The 27,445-nt window shown below is 35.5% G+C and overlaps 1 protein-coding gene across 1 annotated transcript in view; it reads right to left on the reverse strand.

Moving 5' to 3' along the window:
- The window catches only part of CNTNAP4 (contactin associated protein family member 4), a gene marked incomplete at both ends in the record, with an annotated part of 207,427 nt that overhangs the window by 32,534 nt on the left and 147,448 nt on the right, over positions 1-27,445 (reverse strand). The window contains 6 exons of the mRNA XM_082301928.1: positions 1,353-1,480; positions 4,668-4,824; positions 7,932-8,129; positions 10,930-11,049; positions 13,670-13,776; positions 22,322-22,493. Coding sequence (XP_082158054.1) covers positions 1,353-1,480; positions 4,668-4,824; positions 7,932-8,129; positions 10,930-11,049; positions 13,670-13,776; positions 22,322-22,493 — 882 coding nt within the window. The remainder of the gene's footprint in view (positions 1-1,352; positions 1,481-4,667; positions 4,825-7,931; positions 8,130-10,929; positions 11,050-13,669; positions 13,777-22,321; positions 22,494-27,445) is intronic.

Here is a 27,445-nt window from a genome sequence, read left to right on the forward strand (position 1 = left end):
TTCACTCTGAATTATACCATAATACTACATCATAGTCCCATGGTATGTAGGACAATTGATCAGTCCACAATCAGATGTCAGACTCATGAAATGAAAGAACCCAATGGGATTTTTAAGTCTTATAAATTTTCATAAGAAAACTAGAATGCAGTGCTGAAAGACACATCCATTAACAAACCTTCCAGGCATAATTATCCTGAGAAGACAGAGATGAAATAAAAATAAATACATGCTAATTTATATTTATTTATCTATGTCGTTTCCTGAGTGAGCTTAAAAGTATAAATCGGTACTTTACCAGTATTTCTCTTATTCATATATGCTGAAAAAATTTGAAAACCAAACACAACATCATATGATGAAGGAGGAAAATCACATAAAGAATAAAAATATTTACCAATATTATAATAAATAATAATATATTAAAAATAATAATATAATGCTTATTATATAATATATATATAAAATATAGTAATTATTATAAATAACAGGTACATTCATGAAAATTCATAAGGTAGTATGGCATTTAAAGAAATTAACCTAATTGAATATTGTAATAAATTACTCAATTGTATATCAAATATGGCTCCTTCATTTCTTCAGTTGAGTTCTTTGGGTAGTTTATAGCATTTCTTCTACTAATTCCTAATTTTTGACTACAAAGAGCAGCAGACATAGAATTTTGTGTAATACCTTACTACTGAACAGAAGCCAAACATGTTTTCTTTTCCACTGAATAGGGAAATTATTGAAGACAGAAGTATCATCATAAATCTTCAATAAAGTGTCAGTTTTGCACAAACATATTATTCTGGTTACCACATATATGTATTCAGAATGTAAACCTAGAATTATTGTGTAAATTTATAAAATTTGAATTCTTACATGTAGTTGAAATTTTGCATGTAGATATTGCATACACTGAATTACTCTCCCATGGTATAGTTTTCCTAGCTGCATAAAAATTCAGAGGGGATATAATATGCATAATGTTTTGTGATGGAAACATGCATAGCTAGTGAAGGGTAAGCTCCCAAGACATGGTAACCAGCTATGAATTCCCCTTCATGTAATGCTTTATTCATAACTTAATTACAATTGCATAAACCAAAATATCTGTATGAAAACTATTATAACACTTTTTGTTTTTACTATTGATGTGTGTCATGAAAAATACATTTTTACAATTTCAGTGATTCGCACTGGATGATGGTGTTTTTTCTTTCTAATTCCAAAAGGAACTGGATGAAATTTTCAGAAAAGTCTACCTTAGGCTTGTAACAAACAACATTTAAAAGTTATTGCAGAAAAAATGCATCGTTGTTTAGCAAAACTCTACAGCAGTTACTTACTATCACCACGGCAAAGCAAAGGCCCCAGTTTGTAAGCTGCTTCCGAGTTTGGTCTGCCAGTATCCGTGATCACAATTTCAGTTACTGGTAGATGGTCCTTGTAGGAGAGGAACCCAGTATCATTAGTCCTGAAAAGATAAAATGAAAGCCACAGCTCTCCTAAATGTTTCCCATAAACATTTCATTACATTGACACATTGCTGGGGAAAAGGAAAGAAATTTAGAAAATGTTGCCTAAATATGTATGTGTGTATATGTGCGTGTGTATATGTGTGTTTGTATAGGTGTGATAGAAAAAACTGTGACTAGAAACATATGCTTTGGAGTTGATATTGGGCTCATTTGACAGGACTGAAAGAATTTCATTGGAAGTGGGTAGATTTATGGTTGGCCTGGTTCACATAAACATGAGAAAAATACTTTTGAATAAATGGGCACCTAACTGGCTGCTTAAGTCAATGAGTTTGCTCAAGTCAGTAATTTTATGTTGCTGAGGACATACTGTATCTGTAATTGACTCTGTCATCAATATCAAACATTTAATGGCTTAATATGACTTTCAAGTAAGTCTTTTTTTTTTTATTTTTCCACCTTGAAGTATAAAAAATCAAATAGAAATGTACAAAGTCATGCTGACTACAGGAAAAGCAGTATATGCTACAAGTATGAAACTTGCAGAAAAGAAAATATGCAACTTTGCACTCAGAGCACACAGCCAGTACTTGTAATCTTAGACCTAGTTCCCTGTTTCAAATCATTGTTGACTTAGTGCCAGAAATGATATTTAAATTTCATAAGCACCAGTTTTGGCCCTAAAATTTCTTCCCCTAAACCCATTGAAATGTTCAGTTACTCATGACCATTTGGAAAACTCAATCTGTCCATTCAATCCATTCATGGTTGAGTACTTCCTTTAAAGGGCAAAGCAAACAGTTCAGAAAAAACATCAGAAACTCAGCGAGGAGAGGTAATCTAGAAGTCCTACTGCTCAGAGATTAAACATGAGACACACCTCAGCAAGAAAGCCATGTTTCTCTGAGAATGTTGTTGGGCTTAGCAATCTTGTCTTTTAGTACACAGTGCACAGGAACTAAGACAACAGGGAGAGATTCCACTCTTGTGCTGAATAAAATTAATGACTTTTTTCTCCTCTCCTCTCTCCCTTTCCTAAAATCATCATCTTTCTCCTGCATACAATTCTGTTTATCTGTTTTGGAGCACGGTGCAAACAAATGGACTTTTTTTTTTTAGTAAACTATTTTGCTTAAGTGAAGAATGGAAAACATATTTTTTTTAAATGGTAATTTTTCATGAGATATTGCAGGTTTCTAATTTAGAATTGAAAAAAAATCCATCAAAACACCATATATGTTTGCTTCAGTACAATGATGCTGTAAACAAAAGGAAACTGAATAGAAACTATCTTCTGTGGGGAGGATTTGCAATTTTTATATTTTTAGGACCAGATTTTTTAAAAAGCAATCTTTCTGTTTTAGAATTCTAGAGACTTGAAGTTTTTGATTAGTCAAACAAAGAGTTTAGTTAAATCTATGTCCAATCTATGACATAAGATAGATTTCACTATAAAAATAGACTGTCAAAAACAGTGTTTCAAAACTACAGTTCTCTATGCTCAAAATGCATCTCAAGCAAGCATAGCTTCTACGTACTTTTTCCACCCAGTGAACAGTATCTAGTCAACTGATCCAAAACAGTAGTTTCTAGGGAACCAAATATAATGTTAATCACAAGTTCCAGAATGAGTGTACACATATTCACTGTAACACTGGGGTCACTGGGAAGAATTTCCACTTATAAATGTCAAAAGTGGATAAAAACAGAAATATAAACCCAGAGCCATTATACTTTCAATTTAATACACTCATAAACATCTCAGCAACTTACTCAAAGTGAATGTACATGTGAAGACACGAACATCAACCCCTTATCTGCTGTATTTACAAATACGTTACCATTATAAATTAAACTATATATGTGAGCATGGATTAAATGAATGACAAAAATGAGCAAGAATATATTACATGTGTGAGCAACTATGCTAATTTTTTTCTCAAAATGCATTCATCTTCTAACACTTATTTTCATGTTAGAAATGAAATACTGGTTTTATTTTCATCAGCATAACAATAGGGAATTTTTTAATGTTCTGTGTGTTTCTTTAATCTCTTTATTGGAACAAATATTGCAGATATCACCCTGTGAATTTTACTGCAATAGCAAATTCTTTTCTCCAGAAATCTTTGAAGTTTGTGAAGAATTGTTCTTTGACTACCATTTTCTTGTACGTTCATTTCTGTGTCTGCTGAATTCACTGATCATGTTGAGGGAACAAGCATTTTTCAACCTAACCCACTAGTCACTCCTTTAAAGGAAGGATGGACCTTCAGAAATAAAAATGGTGTATTGCTTGATTTTGCACACATCAAGATGTTCCGAAGTACCTTTCTTATATATTTCTACTTTCAAAAAAAAAGATGCTGATGCATTTTTTAAAATGCATATATTAATGTGCTCACTGAACTTGATTTATATAAGTTAAATAGACTTCACAATTTTAAGACCATAAAAGTTTCTTCAACAGAAGAACTTTCACTTGAAAAGTCCCTCTGCTTTATCAAGTCCTGTACCGCACTGGAGCTCTTGTTGAGAAAGTTGTATCTGGTCCTTTTAAATGAAAAGTCAGGTTTAGATTTGACATTGTAACAAGAACTCATCCATCATATTATTTACTTGAAAGTTATCATAAATTACACCAGAGAATTTTAGGCACAAGTGGCAGATGTACATCCTGGAAATCCATTCATTCTCTTTGAATAGGACTCCATATGAGTGCTTTGCTTCGTTGATAGCAAGGGATCAATTTTAATTATCTATGTTGTAGATGAAAAAAAGTGTGTAAAAAGTCTAACCTTAAAAGTGTAGTTAAAAATTATGCTAAAATTAACTTTTTTCCCAGAACTTTTTATTTTAACTTTAATTACTTTCAGTAGTCTAAAACTAACTGAAGTTGTGGTAAAGAACAATTATCTAAATCTATAACATGCAATATACTAAAAAGACTAGAAGTAAAGTAAACCCTCCCCAAAATTCAGAGTGAAAGAATTAGCAGTAATACTTAATATATATAGCAATATCTTTGTGAAAAATTATGCTCTAAAGCAAAGAATCAGATGACATGATGGCAACTTAGATTTCCAACTGCCCTGGTATTATAAATGTCCTAAGGCCTGTATATTTTCTTCATCTACTTTGAACAGAAAAAAGTATTTTGAATAAGCAGCAGTAAAAAGTCACCATTCATCCCTGTCTGCATCACAGTTGCAGTAATGCTGGGAATCAATACAGTTTCCCTCCAATCCACAAGCACATTTTTGTACAGCAGGCAAGGAACCTCCCCAGTAAGTATGAGTTTCATTGGTTCTTCCAATCCACCAGCTCAAGGGCATCCCATCTAAAAAGCAGATTAGAGAAAATCAGTGCCCAGTCTTGTCTCCTACTTCTCTCAAGTTTCCCATCCAAATAATATTCCAAAAGATTAAGAAGACAAAAAATCCCTGCTCAAATCTAAAACCTTTAAATGACTGGCAAAAAATAAATTACCACCTTTGCTTGGTAAGTGATTATTCATTTTAATACTTCGTTATCATGTATTAAATGATTGTCACAGATTTCTGCTTGCATTAGTAGAAAAGGGAACTCATGGTACCTAGTTCAGCCAGCCATGATATTAGAATCATTTATCTTAAGCTGTCCATTTATATAATTCATTCTAAAATGGTCCATGAAAGAGGAGATATATTCATCCTGAAAATCAGGATAGTTTATATTCCCAAGTAAAGATTAATTTCAGACGTTGGAACTACCAGAAATAGAATGAGGAAAGTCACAGAAATGGTCTCATCCCACTACCAAGAGTACTACAGAGTACTACTACCCACATCTGTGATGAACGTTAAGCAGCTGAATAGTGGTGTTAATCAGAAATGCCCAAAGACAGCTGTTAGGTCATGGACAGCAGATTCAGAATTTATATACTCAGAGATAGCAGAAATCATGGTAATGGTGCTCCCGTAAGCAAGTTGATATATCTGGTGAGCAGAGGTGAGGTTTCCCAGGACTATTACATCTCTCTGTGGTGCCTCCAGTCAGCATTGTTTCTAGCAAAATGATAAAACTGGATGTTTCCTTAATGTTACAGTACTGCAGAATAAGCTTAAAGGTATTGCCAAGCAAGCATAGCAACAGAAGAAATATCTACAGAATACATAATAGCAAAATGATATGAAGCATAAAGATAAGCCATCTCAAATGAGATGGAAGAAGGGTGATAGATGCATGAAAGTCAAGGCATGAGAATTAATGTTAAATTATAGAGTTTCTTATAGGTGCACTTCTTTTTGCTTCTGCTGGAGCTCCATTTTCAGCACCCAGCCCCCACAAAGAAGCTGGAATTTATTCTACTCTCAACTTTACTTACAACTGCTACTGCTTATTAAACCTCACTGTTAGATAAGACCTCTGTTGCACTGACAGTCTTTCAGATCGCTAACATATTGACTGCATTCATTACCACACAACTGTCAGCCCAGCAGGCCAAAAAACAGTGTGAGCAGTTTTTCGAAAAGTCAAGCTTGCATAATGGCATCAATGTCCAATATCAGTGTTTGTGTTTGCAAACCATCACAGGAGGAAGAAAACCCAGAGACCACGTATAAATAATTTATCAGACAACACTTTAAAAAGGTTCTAACAACTAAGAATGTAAAAAGAAGAATATTTCTGCTGCTTTAGCAGCATGCCTTAGGTTTATACTGTAGTCATGAATTAGCATTCCCAGTGTTTCACTAGGGATATTGGGGCATGTTTAAAAGCTGGTCTCAGTTACTTGTTCATACAGCCGGGTGAGGAGAAAGTATTTACTGAAATGCTGCAAGTTCATACTGATTAGCCCAGATTTTTTTTCCCTGCGTTGGCAGAAAGTACTGCCTAAGCAAAATAAAGCCATTAATTAAAACGGTTAGAGATTTCCTCATAATGATCACATAAAAGTATTAAGAGATGACTTCTTTAATGATATCATTTGCAAATGCTATCCAGGCTGATTGAATACAATGCATTCTTAAAATAGTCAGTTAAGAACTACTATGTGAACTGTATGTTCCAAAAAATGTATCATGTAACCATCATCAAATTTTGTACTTGTCAGGCATACCTAGTGAAGATTATCAATAGCAGAAATAAGAGCGATTAAATTGTTTAAACAAAGAATGATTTTAGAAAATTTGTAGAATAATACTTTCACATAACTTTCACATACCTATTTAGCATTCAAAACTGAATTTTAGATGACTTATCACAACTGACTGGTTGCACACTTTTAAAACATTTATTTTAGCACCTTTATGTGCATATTATAAATATGCACCTATATATAATATAAACAGCATAACCATATAAATAGTGTATTGTTTTAGCACATTTACATGCAATCTCCTTAAAAAAAAATATATAGTCTTTAAAATTTCTGCTTGAGCCAAACCAGGCTTTTGAACATCTACTCATTGCTTTAATTTGGAGCACATGGTAAAAGGAAGGTTCATTGGGACATCTTAAGCAGCACGTTCACTTTTTTTGCTGTGGAGGTGTTTTCAAACAGATATTCTTCCAAGAGCGAACACTTGTCTAAGAAGTCCAGAGATGTTCATGCCATAATTAGGTAGAAAGAATGTGTAAGGAAAGAGCTTAGACATGGAACCAGAAAGTGCTTCACGCAGAGGCCTCCTTTCTGCTTGGTAGGAAAGAATGCCAAGGAATCAATTTTTAGCATCCTAAGAGTTTCTGGTGCACAAGTCGAAAAATTTCACTAGTTTTACAAAAAACAGTAAAGAATGAGGGTTTTACCACCACATTATTTGGAATACTTACAACACTTGTTCAGAGTAAAGTCTTTTAACACCAGCTCTGTGCTAGTGACAGTTAAGAATTAAATAGACTACATAACTTCAGTTTTCTTTAAGTAGATAAGATGTCTCTTTATTTCTTAAAGCAATTATAATTTTGTCAATAATCCACATGTAAACTACTGAACTTTTTATGAATGTTTTATTGGACAGTGGAAATTCAATGTTATTGATGTTTTTTGTCAAGTACAATATGCACATTAAGTGCACACATTAACTTCTGCTGGTATTTATGCACTAATTTGTGTTCTTTTAAAAAGATATTTCCTCAGTAGCTCCTTCATTAAAATTAAAAAAATCATGGAAGACCAAACAAGAAGAGATCTGTTAATAACAATCTCTGTTAATTTAAAAGTCTTATGAGAGAAATTAACTTGGGAACTTAATTCTCTGAAAGAAGATCATTATAAATTGACATTTGTATTTTCCTGGTTCAAGTATCTCTTGGCAACCTACAGAAATCTGAGTACTTGATATTTGAAGTAATTCAAACTCCATAGCAGCAAAATGCCGTAGCCTTGTTAGAAATAAATAACTTTAGTAGCCAGTAAAACAAAAGGCACTATGCAACATAAGAGGCTTTGTCTGCTTTACTTACCTGACTTATCTAAAAGCCTTGATTTTTTGCAGTAGTAAGCAAGCTCCTGTTCACAGTGATCTGCAAGGTTTATTGTAGCCTGAAGCTGGTCTAGGCTGGCAGAATACTTGAAAAACACGGTGTGTGGGTTCTCTCGATTAGCACTTTTAACTCTGGTTAGGTTGGTGCTGTTATGCTGTATAATTGTCCACGTTGCATCTTTCAAAACACACATGAAAAGTAATAAAGAATGAGAAAGAGTTGCGTAAGTTAGTAATGGAAAGAACATGTATGATGAAATTAGACAAACTTCAAGATAACTTCTTTGATCATAGAAAGCCTTTTGGGGCTCATGAAACACAGAGATAAAATCACTGAGCAAAAATGAAAACAATTATTTGTTGTTTCTATTAATAGGTAGATTATTGTACCATGACTGTAAAAGTATTCAGCTTATTGAATAAGGAAAGAATATGCGATGACACCCAAATATTTGTATTAGAAATAAAATGCTCTTTACTTCGCAAATTCCAATGAAAGACTGGAAAGAAAAAACACTTACTGTTGTTACTTTCCCCTGACATAAATAATACATAAAATAACACTAATTCTACCCTAAAATCTACCTACATTACATACATCGTTACAGCCTGAATTAATTTATTCTGTATGAGAAAATGGCCTACAGGCCTTTTCTATTATACACAGAAGCAGAAGTATCTTGCATATACTGTATTTACTACAAAACTAAGATTACATGTAGGTGAATTATTATTGCCACCTAAAATTAAATAGTAGTTATGGTGAAGGCTTGTATCATTCTTCTGTTTTATACTTTTGCCAGCCCCTTCACCTGTGAACAGGAAAGAAATGAGCTTATTCTGTTTCAACTCCCACTTGCAAAACTTTGAAGTCTCACTCCTGACCAAAATCCCTTTCAAGGTAGGGGTGAGCAGGCTCCCAGTTAAAGCCAGTCTGGGACAGTCAAGTCAAGTTTAGATTCATGGTTACTGTATTCTTCCATCTTAATGGTCAATGTAATTTGAAAAAAACATGAGAAATATTACTTTCTCTAAATTTTAGTATTGATACAGTATTTCTAACATTGTAATAGTAGTACTCCAACTAGACTTCTATTTTATTTCATCAGCTGCCTATAGGCTACACATGGCAGATATCATAAAATATTCATAAAGAGGAAAGGACTCATGGTCACTTAAAGATAACTACTAGACAGAAAAACTAAATGAAATATTTTTTATCTAATTATAAAGTTTTATTAAGGATGTGATTAGAGTATCAAAAACCAGATAGCTAGATATAAAAATTTAAATTTTGGTTGTTTTCTTTGTTTTGGGTGCTGTTTTCCATGGTTGTGGGGATTTTTTGGTAGATGAACATACACACAGACAAAAATAGACCTAAACATTACACTAAACTTAAAAATGAAGACAAGCAGTTTGGATATTCAACTCACGGTCACACTCCTAAAATTATAAAGAAAAAAGGAAAAAAGACAACTGCAATTTTTGTAGCATTTTAATTGACAGTGTCGACTGTAGGCTTTTGATTCTGAAACTGACCTCCAGGAATAAAATCAGGGAATGGCACCTCCCTCCCAGCTGCCTGAAAATAGAGCCCCATGAATGTTAAAGACAAGGCAGTGCAGTATGAAATGTGGGCATCTGCCTTCCCTGCCACTGGTGGGAAAAGGGAATACCAGTCATGAGGAAACTGGGAACAAAACAAATATAGAAGATTCATCCTGTCACAATGCATCTTGAGATGAAAAACTGATCAATGATGTTTGCTTAATGTGGTGAATAAGGAGTGACTGAGGAAAACAGTAACAGCTGTTCATGGACACACAAGGATAAATCAGACACTGCACTGTACCTTGGAGAGTTATACCCACTTAGAAAAATTGTCATCTTTCTGCCATGATTCCTTGGTGTCTTTCAGTCTCACAGGACACTAGAATATTTCTTTCTAAGAGCCTGTGCCAATCTGAAGTGTGCTTATTGTGAGCTAGCACAGTTCACTGTAGAAGTCAAAGTCAGGAGCTGACATGGTGAGACTAGGTAAATTGCTCAAGTCCATTATCACACTCTTACTGTAAGGTTTCTAAGTCAAGTTCTCAACAGCGCATATCTAAATCAGTTCAAACCTAGCTTATTCATGTATTCTTTTAAACAGTTATAAATGTGTAAAGATATATTTTTGTCAAACAAAACAATAAAATGTTTCTGTGATTTTGGCTGGAAAGCAATTCAAATAAAAGGGGCTAAATAAAAAGAAAAGGAGACAGCCACAAATCCAGCAATATTAAATTCCAAAGCCATTTAAATTTAAGCTTTTTAGAAAGGATTTATACCAATATACCGTACACCACACAGAGTGTCAACAAAACATCAACTGTTTTGTTAAAAAGCAAATCAAACTCCGACAGCTAAAACTTCTAGTTATATACATGATCAGATTCAAAGAACTGATTGCAGAAGGCGAACAGGGTGTCCAAAAGTGAGGCTGCAAGGATCCCACTGGTTGCATTTGTATTCTCCAAAAGATCACCTTGCAGCTTGAGAAATGAAGTTTAGTATCTATATTCCTCTCAACAAAGGCCAGATCTAAATTACAATTTTTCAGAAGGCTATCGAGAAAAATCTGCAAATTTCTCATAAAACATAACTTCTCATTTTCTTAAGTCTGCTGCAACTTCAGTGAGAACAAAGCTGCTTCCCAAAAATGAACTAGTATGACATTGTCTCCATATGGAACATATGCCCCATTTATGCAAAGCATAACAGGAATGCTGTGTTAGCTTCACAGCCTGTTATTGTTCTAATTTTCTGCCTAACTCTTTGCCCAATATCCTGACCTAAGGAGTCACCTTCATTTTGTTGTGCATGTTTACATTAAATTCAGGAACTTCAGAGACTTCTCCCTTGGTAACCCATGTTTCAATATAATGAGCATGCATACAGTCCCAGCTGTAAGTTAAGGAAGTTTATCACCTCACCTGTCATATTGCAGTATACGAGAAATGGTCCCAAGGGGCCACTTCCATCTGAATCAATATTGTAAAAGCCTGAAGTATTCCCTCTGTGCTTATAGGCTTCACATGATTGCTCATAGATAGCTGTAAAAGAACACATTCCATCACAAATGTAATGGCATGATTTTACATTTTTATTCAGGGAATTAAAAAAAAAAGTGCATGAACTGTGACATTGGGAAAAGCAGTTGGGTGTGTTATCTCTGCTAAAGAATGAAGAAAATTCATGTAGTCAAAACTATGCCTTTATTAGAAATTGTTTAGCATATTTGGTTTTATTTATCATGGACATCACAAGGTGCATTTTTAAGCATTTTAATCTGTATTTCCAGTTCAAGACCTCTGGGAGGAAAACATGAAATATGGGTAAGTAAATGGTTGTAAAAACTGCTGAATAATGGTAGAATGCCAAGAATATTACTTAGACCCTGGTAATAAGATTTTGAGGAAACCCCTACTAACTACCTCAACCAAATCAGATTTTTGTTGCTGCTGTTGTTGTAAAGTAAAGCAGAAGGTAACCATTTTTTGGCTTTCACACTTCTTATTTTCTTCCCATTTTAAATGGAAAAGCAAGTGACTTGTCAGAGACTTCAGTAAAAGAACTAAATAAGCAAAGACAAAATGACAACTCCTTGGTTCCTTGTTGTGTATGCTTTATTTCAGTCTAGGTCTGAAAAAAAAATCAGTGATACCTGCTCTATATCAAGTATCTGAGAAAAAAGAAGATGTATGAGTACACCTCTGTAACTGTATCTCAGGAAGCATGATGATAATGCCACAGCTGGACACACTAGTCTAAATTCTCCTTTAACCATTAAGTTTCTTTTGAGCAGTCATAATGTTTTGATCTTTCATTTCAAAATTAAACTGTGAGCTATATCAGTATAAAAACTTAAAAAAAAAAAAATCTGCCAAAAGAATGAGCCATTAGATTACAAAAGTAGTTACAAGTGCTATACAAATGTTTTTTTAAAATAAGCTATTTTTCTTAAGAATGTGATCCTTCTGTTTCTTTGCCTGATGGTTACTGACATTGTAGGGCAACAACTATAAAAGAGACAAACCATTGATTTTACTTACTCTATGAAATATCCATAATAAACAATTTATGCAATTTTCAAATGGAATTTTATGGTTCTTTACAGTAAATGCCCTTAGCTAAATTTAGAAATGAAAAAAGAAGTTCAATTATTCATTATTATTTTTGACAAGGAAAAAATTTGGTAACTTGTAATATTACATTTCTCACTGAGTCCTAATCATCAGGAAACCATAGCCTCCCTCTGTCCTCATAGATATCACCAGATGATTCAATTTATGACTTTTCAAATTGTAATGAAGCAAATCACCTTCATCTTCACTCTGGGCTCATCAGAGTTGAATGGTATACACTGTGGTATTCAAAAGCATCTATACTATTGGCATGTATGACTCTTGTTGACTTTGTATGAGCAAGATTTAAATAGGCCATCTTCTAAAATCAGTGATTTCTCAAAAAATCCCACCTGGGTATACATACATTCTTTTTGTAAAAGCTGCCAAAAAGGACTGTACAGATTTATAAAGATGATTTGTAAGGATAGATATGGGGAGAAATAAGAGAGAATTGGGTTGTGAGCTGTAAAACCTGCCTGCAGAGGCAGCTGGCAGCACAAAAGAGCACATGGTGGCACACAGAGGTTTGTCTCCTCCGGACCCTGGGGGCAGGAGGTGTCACAGGGCAGAGCCCTACGGAGAGGAGCTGACGGACGGGTGAACAGCGAGTGATCATCCCATAGGAGGACACTGAGAAAGTGGGTTGCTGATGTGGCAACATGGGATAGGTCACACCCTATAAGGAAATACTGTGCCTTGGAAAAGTGTATAAAACCAACTCACTCCTTTGAATAAACGATTCAGATTCCCTGCCGGTCTGGGTCCGTGCCTCAATCGCTGACAGATAGAATTATTTATCTGATGATTAAGGCAATCTTTCTATTTAAAAACAAACAAACAAAACAAACAAACAAACAAACAAAAAACACACAAAAAAAGAAAAAACCAAAACCCCAAAAAACCCCAGTAAACTCACAGTAAACTTTCATGTGGATTTTTACTTATTAGAAGCATGTAATAAAAGCCAGTGTACTTACTGTCTTCCCAGAACATGCTGAAAGCAGTACCAAAGTAAAGCATCTCCTGTGAAATTACCTAAGTTACTTTCGATTAGGTTTTTAAAGTTAATTTATTTTATTTTCTCCTAATCTACTTCCTGATCCAGCAAACTAGAAAAACACGTGTATGAGGTTTAGCACAGGATTACCTTTGGACATGCGTGTAGTCCCACTGTCTCAGAAATAATGAGTATTAGTTGTTGTGATGAATAAAGATGAATGAAACATATTTCTAAATGATCCATTGATTCAGAAAGTGGAATTATATGGATGGGAGAGGATACTACTATCTCATGTAAAATACAAAAAACATGAAAGAAAAACACAAACTTTCAATCCATTTTTTTGTTACATATTTTGAGCTCCCAAGGCCTTTCCTCAAACCAGATCATGAGTATTTTTATGACTGAAAATAATTTATGAATGATATGTTCAAATGTTTTTTGGTTTGGTTTGGGTTGGGTTTTTGTTTGGTTTTTTTTTTGTGGTGAAGAAATTCAATCAGAAGTAAAAGCATAGTCAGAAATCAGAAAACATCTTAGACTTACGATAGTGGCAAGTAGCTCCCTTGTAACCAGTATTGGCACAGTTACAGTGGAAACTGTTCCAGGACTGTGAGCACTCACCACCATGTTCACAGTAATTAGGCAAACACCTAAAACAAAAAACAATGTGCATTTTCACTCTTCACTTACATGCTACTTGTACTTAGCAAGAAAAGCAAATCCTGGAAAAGAAGTATAATGTGAAGGAAGTGATCAAGGTCATTGGTGAAGATGTCAATGTAAGTAAAAGAAAATGAAGAATTTCTTCCTTGGTATTCCTTTTGCTTATAGAAAATATCTTCATTATGTAATAAGCTTGTGAGAACAGAAATAAAGTGTAAGATGAAGAATTGTTATTACTGTTCAACTGGCCGCAATTCAATACAGGCTGATAAACCAATGAAAGGTTTATGTGTTGATAATTCGATGGCAAGTTTTGCAATGACTGGAATTTCTTCAACAAGATTTATCAAAACAAAGCAACATCAGAGCAGATTTCTTTCTGTTCTTGTAAAAATAATAATAAAAAATCACCTAACAAATAAATCTGACCACAGCACCTGAGATCTATTTCTCATTCCAAAATTGTATTTAGTTTCTATCCTAGAAAGAGTTCAGTATGTCAGTTTCAACGCAACTACCTATAAAGCCAGTTTCCATTCTGGTAATACAATTAATATCCTGAAGGGTTTGATTACTTTCTTCTATGTATACAATGGTTGACTGAAAAACTGATTTACCTGTATCTTCTTAGTGTTTCAGACTGCAGCACTGTACCAAAGTATAAAATAGTCATGAGATGAAAAAACAGAAATTCTCTTTTTTTATAAACACAGCTGAAAATATGTTGAAGTATACTGGCACACTTCAACCAATTATTAACTAGCTTTTAACCAATTCTTAACTAGCTTTTCACATTAGAAATTAGTAAACATTCTAACTGCACTGAGTATATATGTATGATACAGCTCAGAAAGTGTAAAATAACTTTACTGTTGACATTAGCCACAGTAAAAAAAAACCCCAAACAAAAACAATAGGTCCACTAATATTCACAGGATCTTGAAATACCTTTTAATTCATTCAAGAAATGTTAGGAGGATATTAAATTAGGATCGCAGAAGTCCAAAATTTCACACATCTGCCCTATGAATAATTCAGGGTTTTCATGCATTCAGTCCTCATGGCACTCAAAGAATTTTATCTTCCTTTCATGTTTATAAACAAAAATAAGTGGTTTTCACAGAAGTAAATTAAAAAAAGAAGTAGCAGGTGAAGTGTAGGTAAAGTAAATAAACTGAGAGATGTCACCTATTTACAAGGAAATCTGTGACATTTTTTGGTAGTGAAAGAGCTGATCTTGTATCTATTCTCTTACTCACAAAATGTATTCCTAAGACTAAGTCTATAAAGGATATATGTCTCAATGAGCTCTGTTTAGGCACCAGGCTTACAATTATTTTGATTTTAAATACTTAGATGGAATTACATAAATTTGCTAATGTTTCTTAGGTAAATGTTTTATTTTACTATGGATATAACTAATCATCAGTTATTATAAATACAAATCTCTAACAAAACTGCCATTCAAGACCTTCAGTGCATCCACTGACAGCTGCTCTGCTGTCACAACATTTTGTGTCTGATGCCTTTTTGATAAAGACATCATTATCCAAAAATTGTGCTCTACATGGTCTTTACTGGTATTGACTCCCTGTCCCTACTAATTAATCTTACTAATAGTGTTCACAAATTAAAAAGCGTAGATGAAATTGATGATGATTGAACCAACCTCAATGAAAGTGAAAACAAGAGTGTAATTTAAATCTTTTAACATTAAATTTTACATCTTTCCTCTGCTTCAGAACGTATAATAGAAAGTAGCCACTAGCTACGTCAAAGTAAATGTATAACTAAATTATACAATGACCCTATGCCACAGAAAGATTTAGAACAGAGTTTTCTGTGAAAAAACAAATCTTCTAAAAAATATTTCTCGTATTTGAAACAGTATTTCTAGTTCTTCGTCTGTAAAAATTAATTTTTTGTATTCATCACCATGTCTGCTAAAACCAGAAAAGCAACAGCTGATTAAACATTTACCACATATTTCTTGATAATATGCTTTTAAGTGTAGGGCATCTGAAAATGATATAATATTTTATACTGAGGCAGCAGGCTATTAATAATTATAAACTAATATTGAGAGGAGAATACTGATCCAGAATATGAATATAATTTTGATAAGGGGAAAATAAGGACTTTGTATGTGAAGTTTCAGCTAGACTTTTTTTGTACACTGTTTCTTTATCACTATTCTAAATTATGGTTAAAAGATACTTTAAAAAGAGCAAATAACTGCTGCATTTTTAATCCCTATTATTTCTTCATTCTTCAGTTTATTTAAAAAAAAAGAGAGAAAAAATTTTCAGAACTGTGCAGTTATTTTTGGCTTTTTTTAAAAGACATAAACCCATTTAATTTTTTTTTTTTTTTTTTTTTTTTTTTTTTTTTTTTTTTTTTTTTTTTTTTTTTTTTTTTTTTTTTTTTGTACAAAACACTGCTGCCAGGACAAAAACATGAGAACTCCTGGTAGGAAATTGTATGTTTCTGTGTAGGGCTCAATGTAATTAGGACAGAGTCATCTGGTACTCAGAGACTAAATATGCTTACATTGTAAGGTATTTAAATGACACTGTGTCCTTTAAAGTGATTTTGTGAATGGTTCATACATAATTAGGAGTTATTGAACTGATATATATTTATAAAGGAGCTGAGAGAAAATATATTAAGGAGAAATGTATGAAGGGAATTGTTTGCATTCCTAAGAGAAACATGAGCAATAGAACAATATAAATGTATCATGTAATGAAATGGCTAAATGAAAGATCATGGGAAGACTGGTGACTGGAAACAGTCATAACAATTTAAGACTAGGATAAGGAATTAGAAAGTTTACGGAATTGAGAAAACTGAAAATAGGAAAATGGTATGACATTTATTTGTATAAAAAGAATAAAAAGTTAATAATTTATATTCAGAAAAATTAATTATTAATAAACCATCTCTCCAAAAAGACTGTATATCTCATAAAGAATACTCTTCATATGTTAAATGTGTATATATGAGGTAAAGAATGGATTAAATGGCATTATTTTCAGTTTATTTACTATTGCATATAAATCCAGGTTTCTACTCAAAGAATAAATTTTATTTGTTTTCATGCACTTTAAATGTGTAAAACTACTACATTTAGGTGTCCATCACTTCTGTTCCAAAAGCCATCAATAACTCCAGAATGTGGGTCATGTTTCACTATCTGGAACCGGAGATGTAAAGACTCCCCTAAAGACTCCAAGACAAAGAAGGGATTTGTTTGTGCTCATCTGTAGGGAGATATTTACCATCAGGAACACAGTGGCAAAAATGCTTATTAGCTTAGGGCATTCAAAGACATTTATAAATTATGGTAAGAAGAAAACAGTTTTTCTCAAAAAATATGGTACACAGGATGATACAAGCTACCTATCAAAAATTGTTTAAAACATGTAAGCAGTTTTAATTTTACCAAAGAAGAATGTGCTTTATCACCTGGATTTATGGTGAGACGTAGAATTAGTTTATAAAGAGAGACATGAAGCTTCAAAACGATGAGCTGCAAATATTAAATTAAATGAGATCCTGTGAGGAAACGGGAAAGAAACAGTCCCAGAAGCAAGACTAGCACAAGACCAGACAGGATTTTTAAAAGTAGTCTATTTTGAAATAAAATACAATGAGGGTAATGGAATTTATAAAAATGAGTGGGTGGATTAAACTTCTATGTTGATAAATTAGGAAGACATGCTAAGCCTGCTGGGAGCTGAAAACTAAATCTGGAAGAGCCATGCAAGAAAGGTACAATAGTCAAGGTAGAAGAGACATAAATTAACACTAGCAAATATTAGAGAAAACAAAACCAACCAACCAAAAATCTCCCATGAAGATGTTCTTTTCCTTTTGTACCATTGATCTTGAGAAAAAATACTTAATTTTGATGAAGTATGAAAGCAATATAAGCTCAAGCCCAGAAAGTGCAAGAAAGTAATAAAACACTTTGAAAACCACTGTGGCTTGGAGGTTTAAGTGTCTTACACATGTCCTCATTGGAAAAAAACCCCAACCAAACCCAGAAACTAATGATATTGACATAAAATGAAGGTGGTAACTACTTTCCTTCATAGGCTGTAAAAATTCAGCAAGATAAAACTATGATAAGGGCATATATAAAAAACTTTGCCCTTTGCTGCAATGCTTAAAAGCAACAACAAAAAAGTAATTGAAAAGGAAGGGTGCAGTTCTAAATAAATTGAGCTGCACCAAGTAAGAGTTAAGTGTTATGACACTTGTATACTCTAAATATTGCTGGATTTCTATATACTGTGATTTACATAGTGGCTTTATGCATCATATATTGTTTATTTATACACAAACCATCTTTTTAAAACCTACATGTAAAACTTAAATCTTATGGTCATTCAAAACTGAAAATAGCTGGAATCACTACATATAAAAATGTACCGTCTTCCTTTAAAAATTGTGGTAAGATATGTCTGTGTTCATGAAGCAGGAGACGGCTTCTAAACTGCAACTCTAAGATGAGGATTTTAGGAGGTCCACAGTTGTAGGGGTCCCTTCCCCCCCACCATGTAGCCCTGGGAGAGGGGCCCTGAGGGGACAGAGACAAGGGTTTCCCGAGCCCCTGGTCAGCGTTGTTTGCCATTGGTTGGTTTGTGTTTCACTGTGCAGGCAAGGACTCTCAGTCCCATAATTGCCACAGTTCCTCGGCAGAGCCCCAGCCATGCGGCTGGAGAAATAAACATCTCTCTGAAACATCTACCAAGAATCTGTCCATATATATTTCTTTCCCACGGGACTCCTGGTTTGATATATGCGTGTTGCAGTATCCCCGCTGCAACAAAATGGTAGAGAATTGCAGGCAGAACGATCCCCGATCCCTAAGCGACTGATGTGTGAGCAAACCCTAGAAACTTTTGATTCCTCTTCTCGTTTTTGTTTTGCTATTCCATATCTAAACTATGGAGGAACCGTGGGAAGACTCTTGGCTCTCCAAGCTGCATATGGACATTTATCTTAAACTTGAAAAGATTCTTGAACAACAATTTGTAAATTTTAGCTTAATTCAAGCTCAAAAGGAACTGAAACATTTCCTGGCATGGTTGTTTAAGAACTTTTTCTATGTTTCTATGTTTAATTCTTACCAAAGACTTCTGGAAGACCGTTTGGACACAGTTAATTTCTGAGTCAAAATATATGCCGATGAAAGAATATTTTTGTGAATATTATTTAATTACCGAGACTGTTGAGCAATGTCAGCTGTTTCTTGGCAAAGGGAAGCCTGCCTCAGGGATTGTGGGACCCAGGCCACATGCACCAAGCCCTTTGCGAGCAGCAGTGAGGCAGTTCCCAGGTGCAGGCGGAGCCACGCGAGCCGCAGTGTTGGCAGCAGAGCGAGGCGCGGCGGGACCGGGGCGACCCGGCAGTGCCCACCCAGCCCCACGCAGCGCGTGGTGGAGTGAGCCCCGTGAACGCCCGACCGAGAGGGGCAGTGGCGGTGGAGCAGAGCCGCACCCAGCTGAAACACGCGCCAGAGCAGGGCACAGGGGGGGTCATTGCTCAGGGGCCCAGCCAAGACATGGGTGCAGCGCCTGGCAGCGGCAGCAAAGCTGCGACCAGAGGAGGCGACACGCGAAGAACTGAGCGGCACGGCCCGGCCCGACCCGCGCAGCCCCGAATGCGAACCCAGGAAGAGCTCACAGGCACGAGCAGCTCCGGCGGCCCCGGCAGCCCCAGCAGCTCCAGCAATTCCAATGCAACGAGACAGAAAACAGCAGCCACTCAGAAAAAGGAAAATACCACAGTAGCTAAGGTTTTAGGAACAGTAAAGTGTTATAATGTTAAACAAAATTATGTTTTTATAACAAGATGTGACAACCAGCAAGACATATTCGTTCATAGAACTGCTATTAAAAAGAATAACCCTGAAAAACACATCCCAAGCTTGGGAGATGGAGAGGTGGTATAATTCAAAATTATACAAGATAGAAAAGGGTTACAGGCATCGCAGGTCACTGGGCCTGATGGTGTTCCTGTAAAAGGCAGTATATATGCTAAAAATCGTAGTCATATTAGACAGTATCTCCATTGTATGCCCCCCCTACAGTCTCCCTTTCCTGATCCCACCTTTCCCTTTTATCGTATGTCCTATTACCCCCAGTGTATTCCCAATCCGTTTTTTCATCCATGGTTTCCCTGACAAAACCATGCCTTTGCCAATTGTTTCCCCAAAAATCCCTTTCCAATGCCGAGTGGGGGATGAAAAGGGGGAGGGAAGAAATTAAACCCCACAAAGCATGCTCAGAGAGTCATGTCTCCTTTCTGTCAGCCTTAATATGTTCCAGAGAATCTGTTTGGACATTCAAAGACTCAGGAGGGTGGCTTGTTTTGTTTCGAAACTGTCCTTGTTGTTTTCAATGTTAAGTTTTACATCTCTTTTGTTAAAATGCCGGGGTCTCCTCCCCTGCCGTGCAGCCCTGGCAGAGGGGCCCTGAGGGCACAGACACGGGGTTTCCCTGCCCCTGCTCAGCCTCGTTCCCATGGGTTGGTTTGTGTTCCCTGCACGGGCAGAAGGACCCTCGGGTCCCGTGACTGGAACAGTTCCTGGGCAGAGCCCCGGCCATGCAGCTGGAAAAATAAACATCTCTGAAACATCTACCAAGAATCTGTCCATATATATTTCCTTTCCCTGGGACTCCTTGTTTGATACATCGTGTTACAGTATCCCTGCTGTAACACGCAGTTACTGTGAACATTGAAAAATTCATGGTAAATCAGACAGAAATTGGTATCGATTATATTGTGAGCCAGCTGGGTGATATTTTCCACTCATAATCTTGCTTAGATATCCTTTCATGTGTTTGACTTAAGAATATGCAGATTCCCACATTAGATTATTTTGACCTGATTCTCTTCCTGGTTTTGTCTTTTTACAATCAAGAAAGCAAGCAGTGTAACGGAAGTAAGTTCAGTTGGAGAGTTGAAAAAACAGCAGTGATGCAATGGATTAGAAGCTGGAAGGAAGTGTCATGAGGTCCATCAAAGAGGAGAGGAAGGAGACAGTTATGAGTGAAAAGCAAGAAAATAAGTCAAAGGCAGTAGTATGAAAGAAAGGCAATGAGAAACATCAATGTATGTGGCATCCCAGATATAAGTCCCTAGTAAATCATACAGTAAAGTTTTGACTGAGGACAAACTGTGTTTTGGCATATATCTATCACACTTAGTGCCTATTGCAAAGTCAGTATTAATTCAGTAAGGGATAAATTAGCACAATTACATATATATATGTATATATATATATAGGAACTGCATATGTTTTTAATGAATTATAGGTGTAGAAATACTAATGAGAATACACATTACAAACACAATTGAAAGGATCACATTGTAGGCAGAACTTTTATCCTCCCCTTGGACGTTTCTCTCCTTAAACTTTTATGAAAAATTAGGAAAAGAGCTAGTATTTTTTCTATCTGTCATCTACAAGGAGTAGTGACTGTCTCCAAAATAAGGACTGGGATAGCTGTACACTGTGTTATCTCTAGGAATGGATAGCAGGTCACAGAAATAGGTTTGTGTTACAACCTCAAATTGGCTATGGTCTTGAAGCAGATCTCTGCCTACAGTGTTTTTCCAAAAAGATAAATTTTTGGAAGTCTTATGATTCAAAAGCCAGACTTTTTGAAATCAAAGGCACTTTATGAGGACTAGAAATACAGAAAGTGAGGGAGAAGCGTTTAAAACCACAGCATACCCCTCTGCCTGCTGTGTCCTCTCAGTACAGCCTTTCACCGGATCCAAGTAAACCACTTCTGGATTAAAGACAGAATAGCTGTCTGTGACTGCATTCTTCAGAGTCTGCAGAATAAAACTTCTTCTTCCATTGCCTGTCTGTGTCTTTGCTCCCTCTCTTCTCAGCAGCCTGTGTTGTTCTGCAACAGACCCTCTGCTTTCACCACATTGAAGTCCAGCAATCTCTTTCCATCAAGCATTTCTATTTCTGGGAACGTATACAGTCTTCCCTCTTTGGGGAGGGAGACACTTCAGCTAGGCATTCTTGTAGATAGATGCTAATTGTGAGCTATGAGATTAGTTCCGACCATGGTCTGAAAGAAAACTGCTTACTCACTTCATGGATACTATTGTATTGTGTTTCTGGATAGGTAGAATATAGGAAACAGCAGTAACTTGTAAAAAACACAGTATTTTTAAGTGTGGATGGGACTACAGGTCGCAGTAGGGGATTTGTATCTGCCACTTTACAAAAAAAGAAAAGAAAGTAAGATATTGAAAAGAAAGTAAGATATTTAAAATTTTTCAGAAACATAAAATAATTTTAGGCAAAGTTAATTTTATTTGCAGTTAAAGGAAGTCTACTTGCTATATGCTACATACACTGCATTTATTCTAGACTTCTAAATTCTTACAAAAGAAACAGCATGTCATTTTGTAAGTGTTCTGTTCTTTGTCATCAAGTCACTATCAGAAACAAAAAATAGACATAAATAAATAAACGAGTAAACATTATTTCCTTACCTGTCTGTAATGCCACATAAATCTATCTGAAGACCACTGAAATTGCCAAAAACATTTTGCTGAACAGAGATCATATCCACTGCTTTGTTACCAATGGAAATAAGTCGCATGCATCCTTGAAAACCACCAAATGAGGTATTACATTCAGAAATGTTTCCACTGCTAGGACAACCTGAAAGACAAATAAAAACTGGAGCTGAAAATAAATATTTTATTGAAAAAATGTTATATAACAAAACTAGATTGAACTTCAATAACCTCCACGTTTTAAACTTTGTGGTTGGAGAACTACCGCCAGAAGCTCTTCTGATAAGCCATGACTGTATGACTACAAAGAAATACTTCTCTGCAGTCTTACTGTTTCTAAAGCAGATGCAAAAACATCACTAAAAGTTTTGGTAAAGGATAACCTAAGCAAAAGTTCCAAAGCAATGAATGCAGTCGAAATATGAGCACGTTGACTGGGAGACCTCAGTCCCAGAATGTTCGGTTACAATACAAGGTCACATGATTTGAACAAGTTTTAAGAACAATTGAAGTCAAATAAGAAAAAAAGTTACTAAGTACAGTGATTTTACTCTATCAGCTGTCAAGAAGATTTTGTAAAGTACTGAAACTTCTTGTTGCAGACCATCAATGACTCAACTAGGAGAGATGCTCCATTGAACCTGCTACTCATGGACAAGGAAGAAATGGTTGAAAATGTAAAGATCAAGGACAGTCTTGGTTACAGCAAACATGAAGTTGTAGAGTTTACAAGCCACAGAGAAGAGAGCAAGAAATAAAAGCCCAGAATTACAACCCTGGATTTCAGAAGAGCCAAATTTTTTTTGTTCAGGATCTGTTTTGAGGATACTGCTAGAAATTGCCTTGGAGAGCAAAACAGCTGGATAGCTTTCAACAAGAAAGCTCTTCAGAGCATAAGAGAAGTCCATAGCAATATCAGAATAGTTAAGCAAGTGTGGCATAAGGCCTGCAAACATAAACATGGAGCTCCTGAGTGAGTACAAACACAAAAACAAAGTATACAAAATGTGGTAGCAGGGACATACAACGTAGAGGGGATTACAAAGACATTACCTGCATGTCTAGGAATGCACTTAGGAAACCAAGAGAAGCTAAAACTTGCCAAGGAAGCTGAAGTGCAACAAATAGGTTTCTGTCGGTACAACAGTAGGAAAAGGAAGGCTTTTAGGGTAGGAAACTTAGTGACAAGGGTCTAGAAAAGAATTGTTTCCTTCAAAGTCTTTTTCTTCACTAGTAAAACTGATCCTTAGACTTCCCATATCTTAGCAGAGCATGAAAAAAGAATGTAGTATCCACAGCAAAGAACAATGAGCCCAAGGTGTACCTGAGGGTGCTGCAGGAGCTGGTCAATGCCATTTTAACAATTGCCATTGTCATTGTGAATTCATTAACATTTTAATCCTCAAAGGGTCTCGGCATTTTGCTGAACTTCTTTATAATTGGAAAAGGCCGATGTTACACCCATCTTCAAGAAACTAGAGGGCAGTTAAGTCTTATGGCAGTCCCTGGCAAATTCACAGAGTGAAACTGCTTAAAGCCATTTCTAAACATGCAAAGGACAAGAAGTTAACTGGCTAACTTTAGCTTCGAGGTTAAATCATGCCTGACCAAGGCCTTTGTTTTCTGTGCTGAAGTGATGAGCAGTATAGATAAAGGGAGAGCAGTGAGCATTGCATACCATGACTTTAGAAGACTTAAGAGTCTTTTATAGTCTCCCTATCACCAGATTCATGATATATGGGTGGGATAAACAGGCAGTCGATGACGCAAAGTCCAGCTGATGCTCACTGAGCAGAAGATTCTTCAGAGATCAGAAGTGGTACCTATAATGTCTTCATTAATGACCTGGATGATGACACAGCACACACTTTCAGCAAGCCTGCAACTGATACCAACCAGGTCAGGTACCAAATGTTGGAGAGGAGGGCTACAACTTAAAGGGGCTTGGACAGGAATGCCGTGAAATTCACTAAGAGCAGGATCAAGATTTTTAATCTGAGATAGAACAAGTCCACGTAATAATCCAAACTGGAGGATAACTGTCCAGAGAGAGGCCTGAGATCCTAGTGTCCATCAAGTGGAGCCTGAGCTGGGAAAGTGCTCTTGCAGCACAGAAGGCCAATGCCTTTCTGGGATGTATTATTAAGAGCACAGTCAGCAAATCTTGAGAAGTGGTCCTTCCTGCTACAGGGCACTTGTGAGGCCATATCTGGAGTGCCGTAGTTCTGGGCTCCCCAGTACAGGACATCAGCGTCCTAGAGTGAGGCCAGAGGAGGTCTCCAAGATGGTTAGGAAGCTGAATGCAGTTATGAGGAGAGGCTGAGAGATATGGGCCTACTCAGACTTAAGAAGGGAAGATAAAGCTATCTGATAAGATAGCACAGAGAAGATGGAGCAAGACTACTTCCAGCAGTGCACGATGATAGGCCAAGAGGCAAGGGACAAAACTAAAAACCTGCAAATTTGGATCATAAGTCGCAAGACACAAGCAACAAGTGTTTTTACTGTGACAGTCGTCCATAGGGGAACAGTTTGCCCCAAGAAGTTGTAGTATTTCCATCTTTGCAGCTGTTCAAGCCTTGAGTGGTCACATCCCCGTACATGTTGATCTAATCAGACTTGTTTAGAACAGAGGCTTAGACTACATACTATCTGAGTGTTCACACTCTGTAAGAATCTAGTATTGTGGTTTATCTATTGTCTTGCTGATCCTGAAATGCCTTGTTCACTGATTACCAATTAATTAAATATTTGTAGTAAATAAATAAATAGTTTTAATCCTGATTTGATTTAAACCACATCCATTGAGTAGTTTTTCCCAGTGGCAACTCAGCACTGCACTACAATGCTTAAATGGTTTTTATTTTGGCTCTCTTCCAAGGAGTATTATTGCTTCTGGAAGGATGCACAAGGGTCATCCTTTGATCTTAGACAAACAATACTGCATTCTGGTTCACAGCATTTGAAGACCTTCTTATTTCAGGATGCTAGGAATAAACAGTGAGTTTTAAGACACTTCTCTGTTCCGCAGAGCTAATGGGTACTTCTGAAGTCCTATAAAGACAGTGGACAGGCTTATGATACAGGAAAAGCAAAATGACAGTGGAAAGTACTAAATATATTCAAATGAGTGTGCAACAACATAAATAGTATATATACGTTTTTGAGAAATATAGATTAGAAAATGAATTAAAACTGAAATTTAACAAGTTAATAAAATTTCAGTGTGTATAACTCTGTTTAGGAACTAAACTGTTCAAAATTGTTATCATGTTTCTAAAGGCAAATGTTTATTACCTACTTGGCATGTTTCTTGAAGAACAACGTGTGGACTTGAAAAAGTCCAAACCGGAGCACAGTAAGTTTTCAGCAACACACACAGACAAATCAATTATAGGTATAACCACATGCTTTACAGCATTCTACAATTGAACAGTAACACAAGTTCTGTCATTTCTGGTGAAAAATATGATGCTCATTTGAGAATAAGATATTTATTTATTTATTTGAACTCCACTGGAAGTAAATAAATAATAGATAAACAAACAAATAAATAAAGGCCAGAGAAAGCAGGAAAAGTTAACAATTTTTAGACTTAGGCATTTTACAAAATTTTTTCTCAGGTATTTTCCTTGGTGTCTCTTTTTAAAAAATTGTCTTCTGTTAGAGAAAAGACAATACCATTAACATTAATTAAATTGTGTTTCCTTATAATTGTAGACTGGTTATTAAAGATAAGAAGAAATCATTTAATCATTAAATTTACATTATGTGCTTATTGCAATATTAAATAATCTCATTTTCTCTTAGAGTTGCAGTGAGTTATTATTACAAGAACTGAGAGAGGTTATAGATCCTTGATGATGGCATGACTAGAAATTGTGCTGACATAACACTAAAATATTTTCACGTTTATTACACATTTTTCTAGTTAAGCATACACATTTTCTACATAATTTGTATTCATTAAAACAAGTAAACCAATCACCAAGTCCCCAGGACATCTCCCCTGAAAGGCTGATACTCATATTTTAACAACCAGCACAAACACAGTAAATATTCATATAAACTTGGAAAGAAAGTAAAAATGCATTGTCTGCATTTTGACACTGGTATATAACACAAAAATTTAATAAAGAATTTTCTAAACTCAGAAACCCACTTCTAGCATTCCTTAACTTTGCATGACATGCATGAGCTGCAGATTTCAGCTATAAGGCTTAGATCAGAGAATCTGAAGGATGGATACACAGTTGGTACTTTCAGTGTGCCTGGAATTATTTTGTCCCCTCCACATTGCAAAAGACAAATAGAAATGTCCTTGTACACTTTAATCAAATATGCTGCATCTTTTAACTGCCCACATCCCTTCTGAACTGTTCATCTATGTCATCAAACCTGCAATGATGAAAATCACCTAATCAGAGGTCTGGGTATCTGAAGCAACAAAGAAAGGATTATTCAAGATCCTTGCATCTTTGTCTGATTTTGCTCATTATTAGCCAAGTCAAGGGGTATTTTTAGTAGAAAAGAGTAGATACCAGATGTGAAAATTCATGTAACCACTCATGTAGCAGTTACTGTACTTAAGAGTATGCTTGTGAGCATAAAATTTATTTAAAACCTATTGTTTCAAGGGAAGTGATCTGTGGATAATGACTTGACCCATACTCATTTAGTGCTTTTTACGCAACCTTATCAGTTTTCTCAGAAATTTGAGAATTATTAATAAATAGTTCAACCATTAATGTTTAAAAGAGAGGAAACATTAGGCTAATAATGCACTCAGATGATTTTTATCATTGCTATTATGCAGTCCCTTCCCAACGGAATTATATGAATAACAGATCAACCTGTTCTACTCTGTCAGTAAAAATACATGTTATTAATGACATAATCTCTTGATGACAGACGACTGTTGATATTCTTAGAGAAATGAAGATACATAAATGTAGGTTTTAGGTACAAATTATATTTGTCAAACATTGAAAAGTTGTATCACTGTGGTAAAAGAAAAAATCTGTGTATCATACAAAGAGGGTATTTACACTGGTAAGCATACATGTAAGGTGAAAACTTGAAGTCATTCCAGCGGAA

Source organism: Coloeus monedula (assembly GCF_965178545.1).
Source record: "Coloeus monedula genome assembly, chromosome: Z".
Lineage (NCBI taxonomy): Eukaryota > Metazoa > Chordata > Aves > Passeriformes > Corvidae > Coloeus > Coloeus monedula.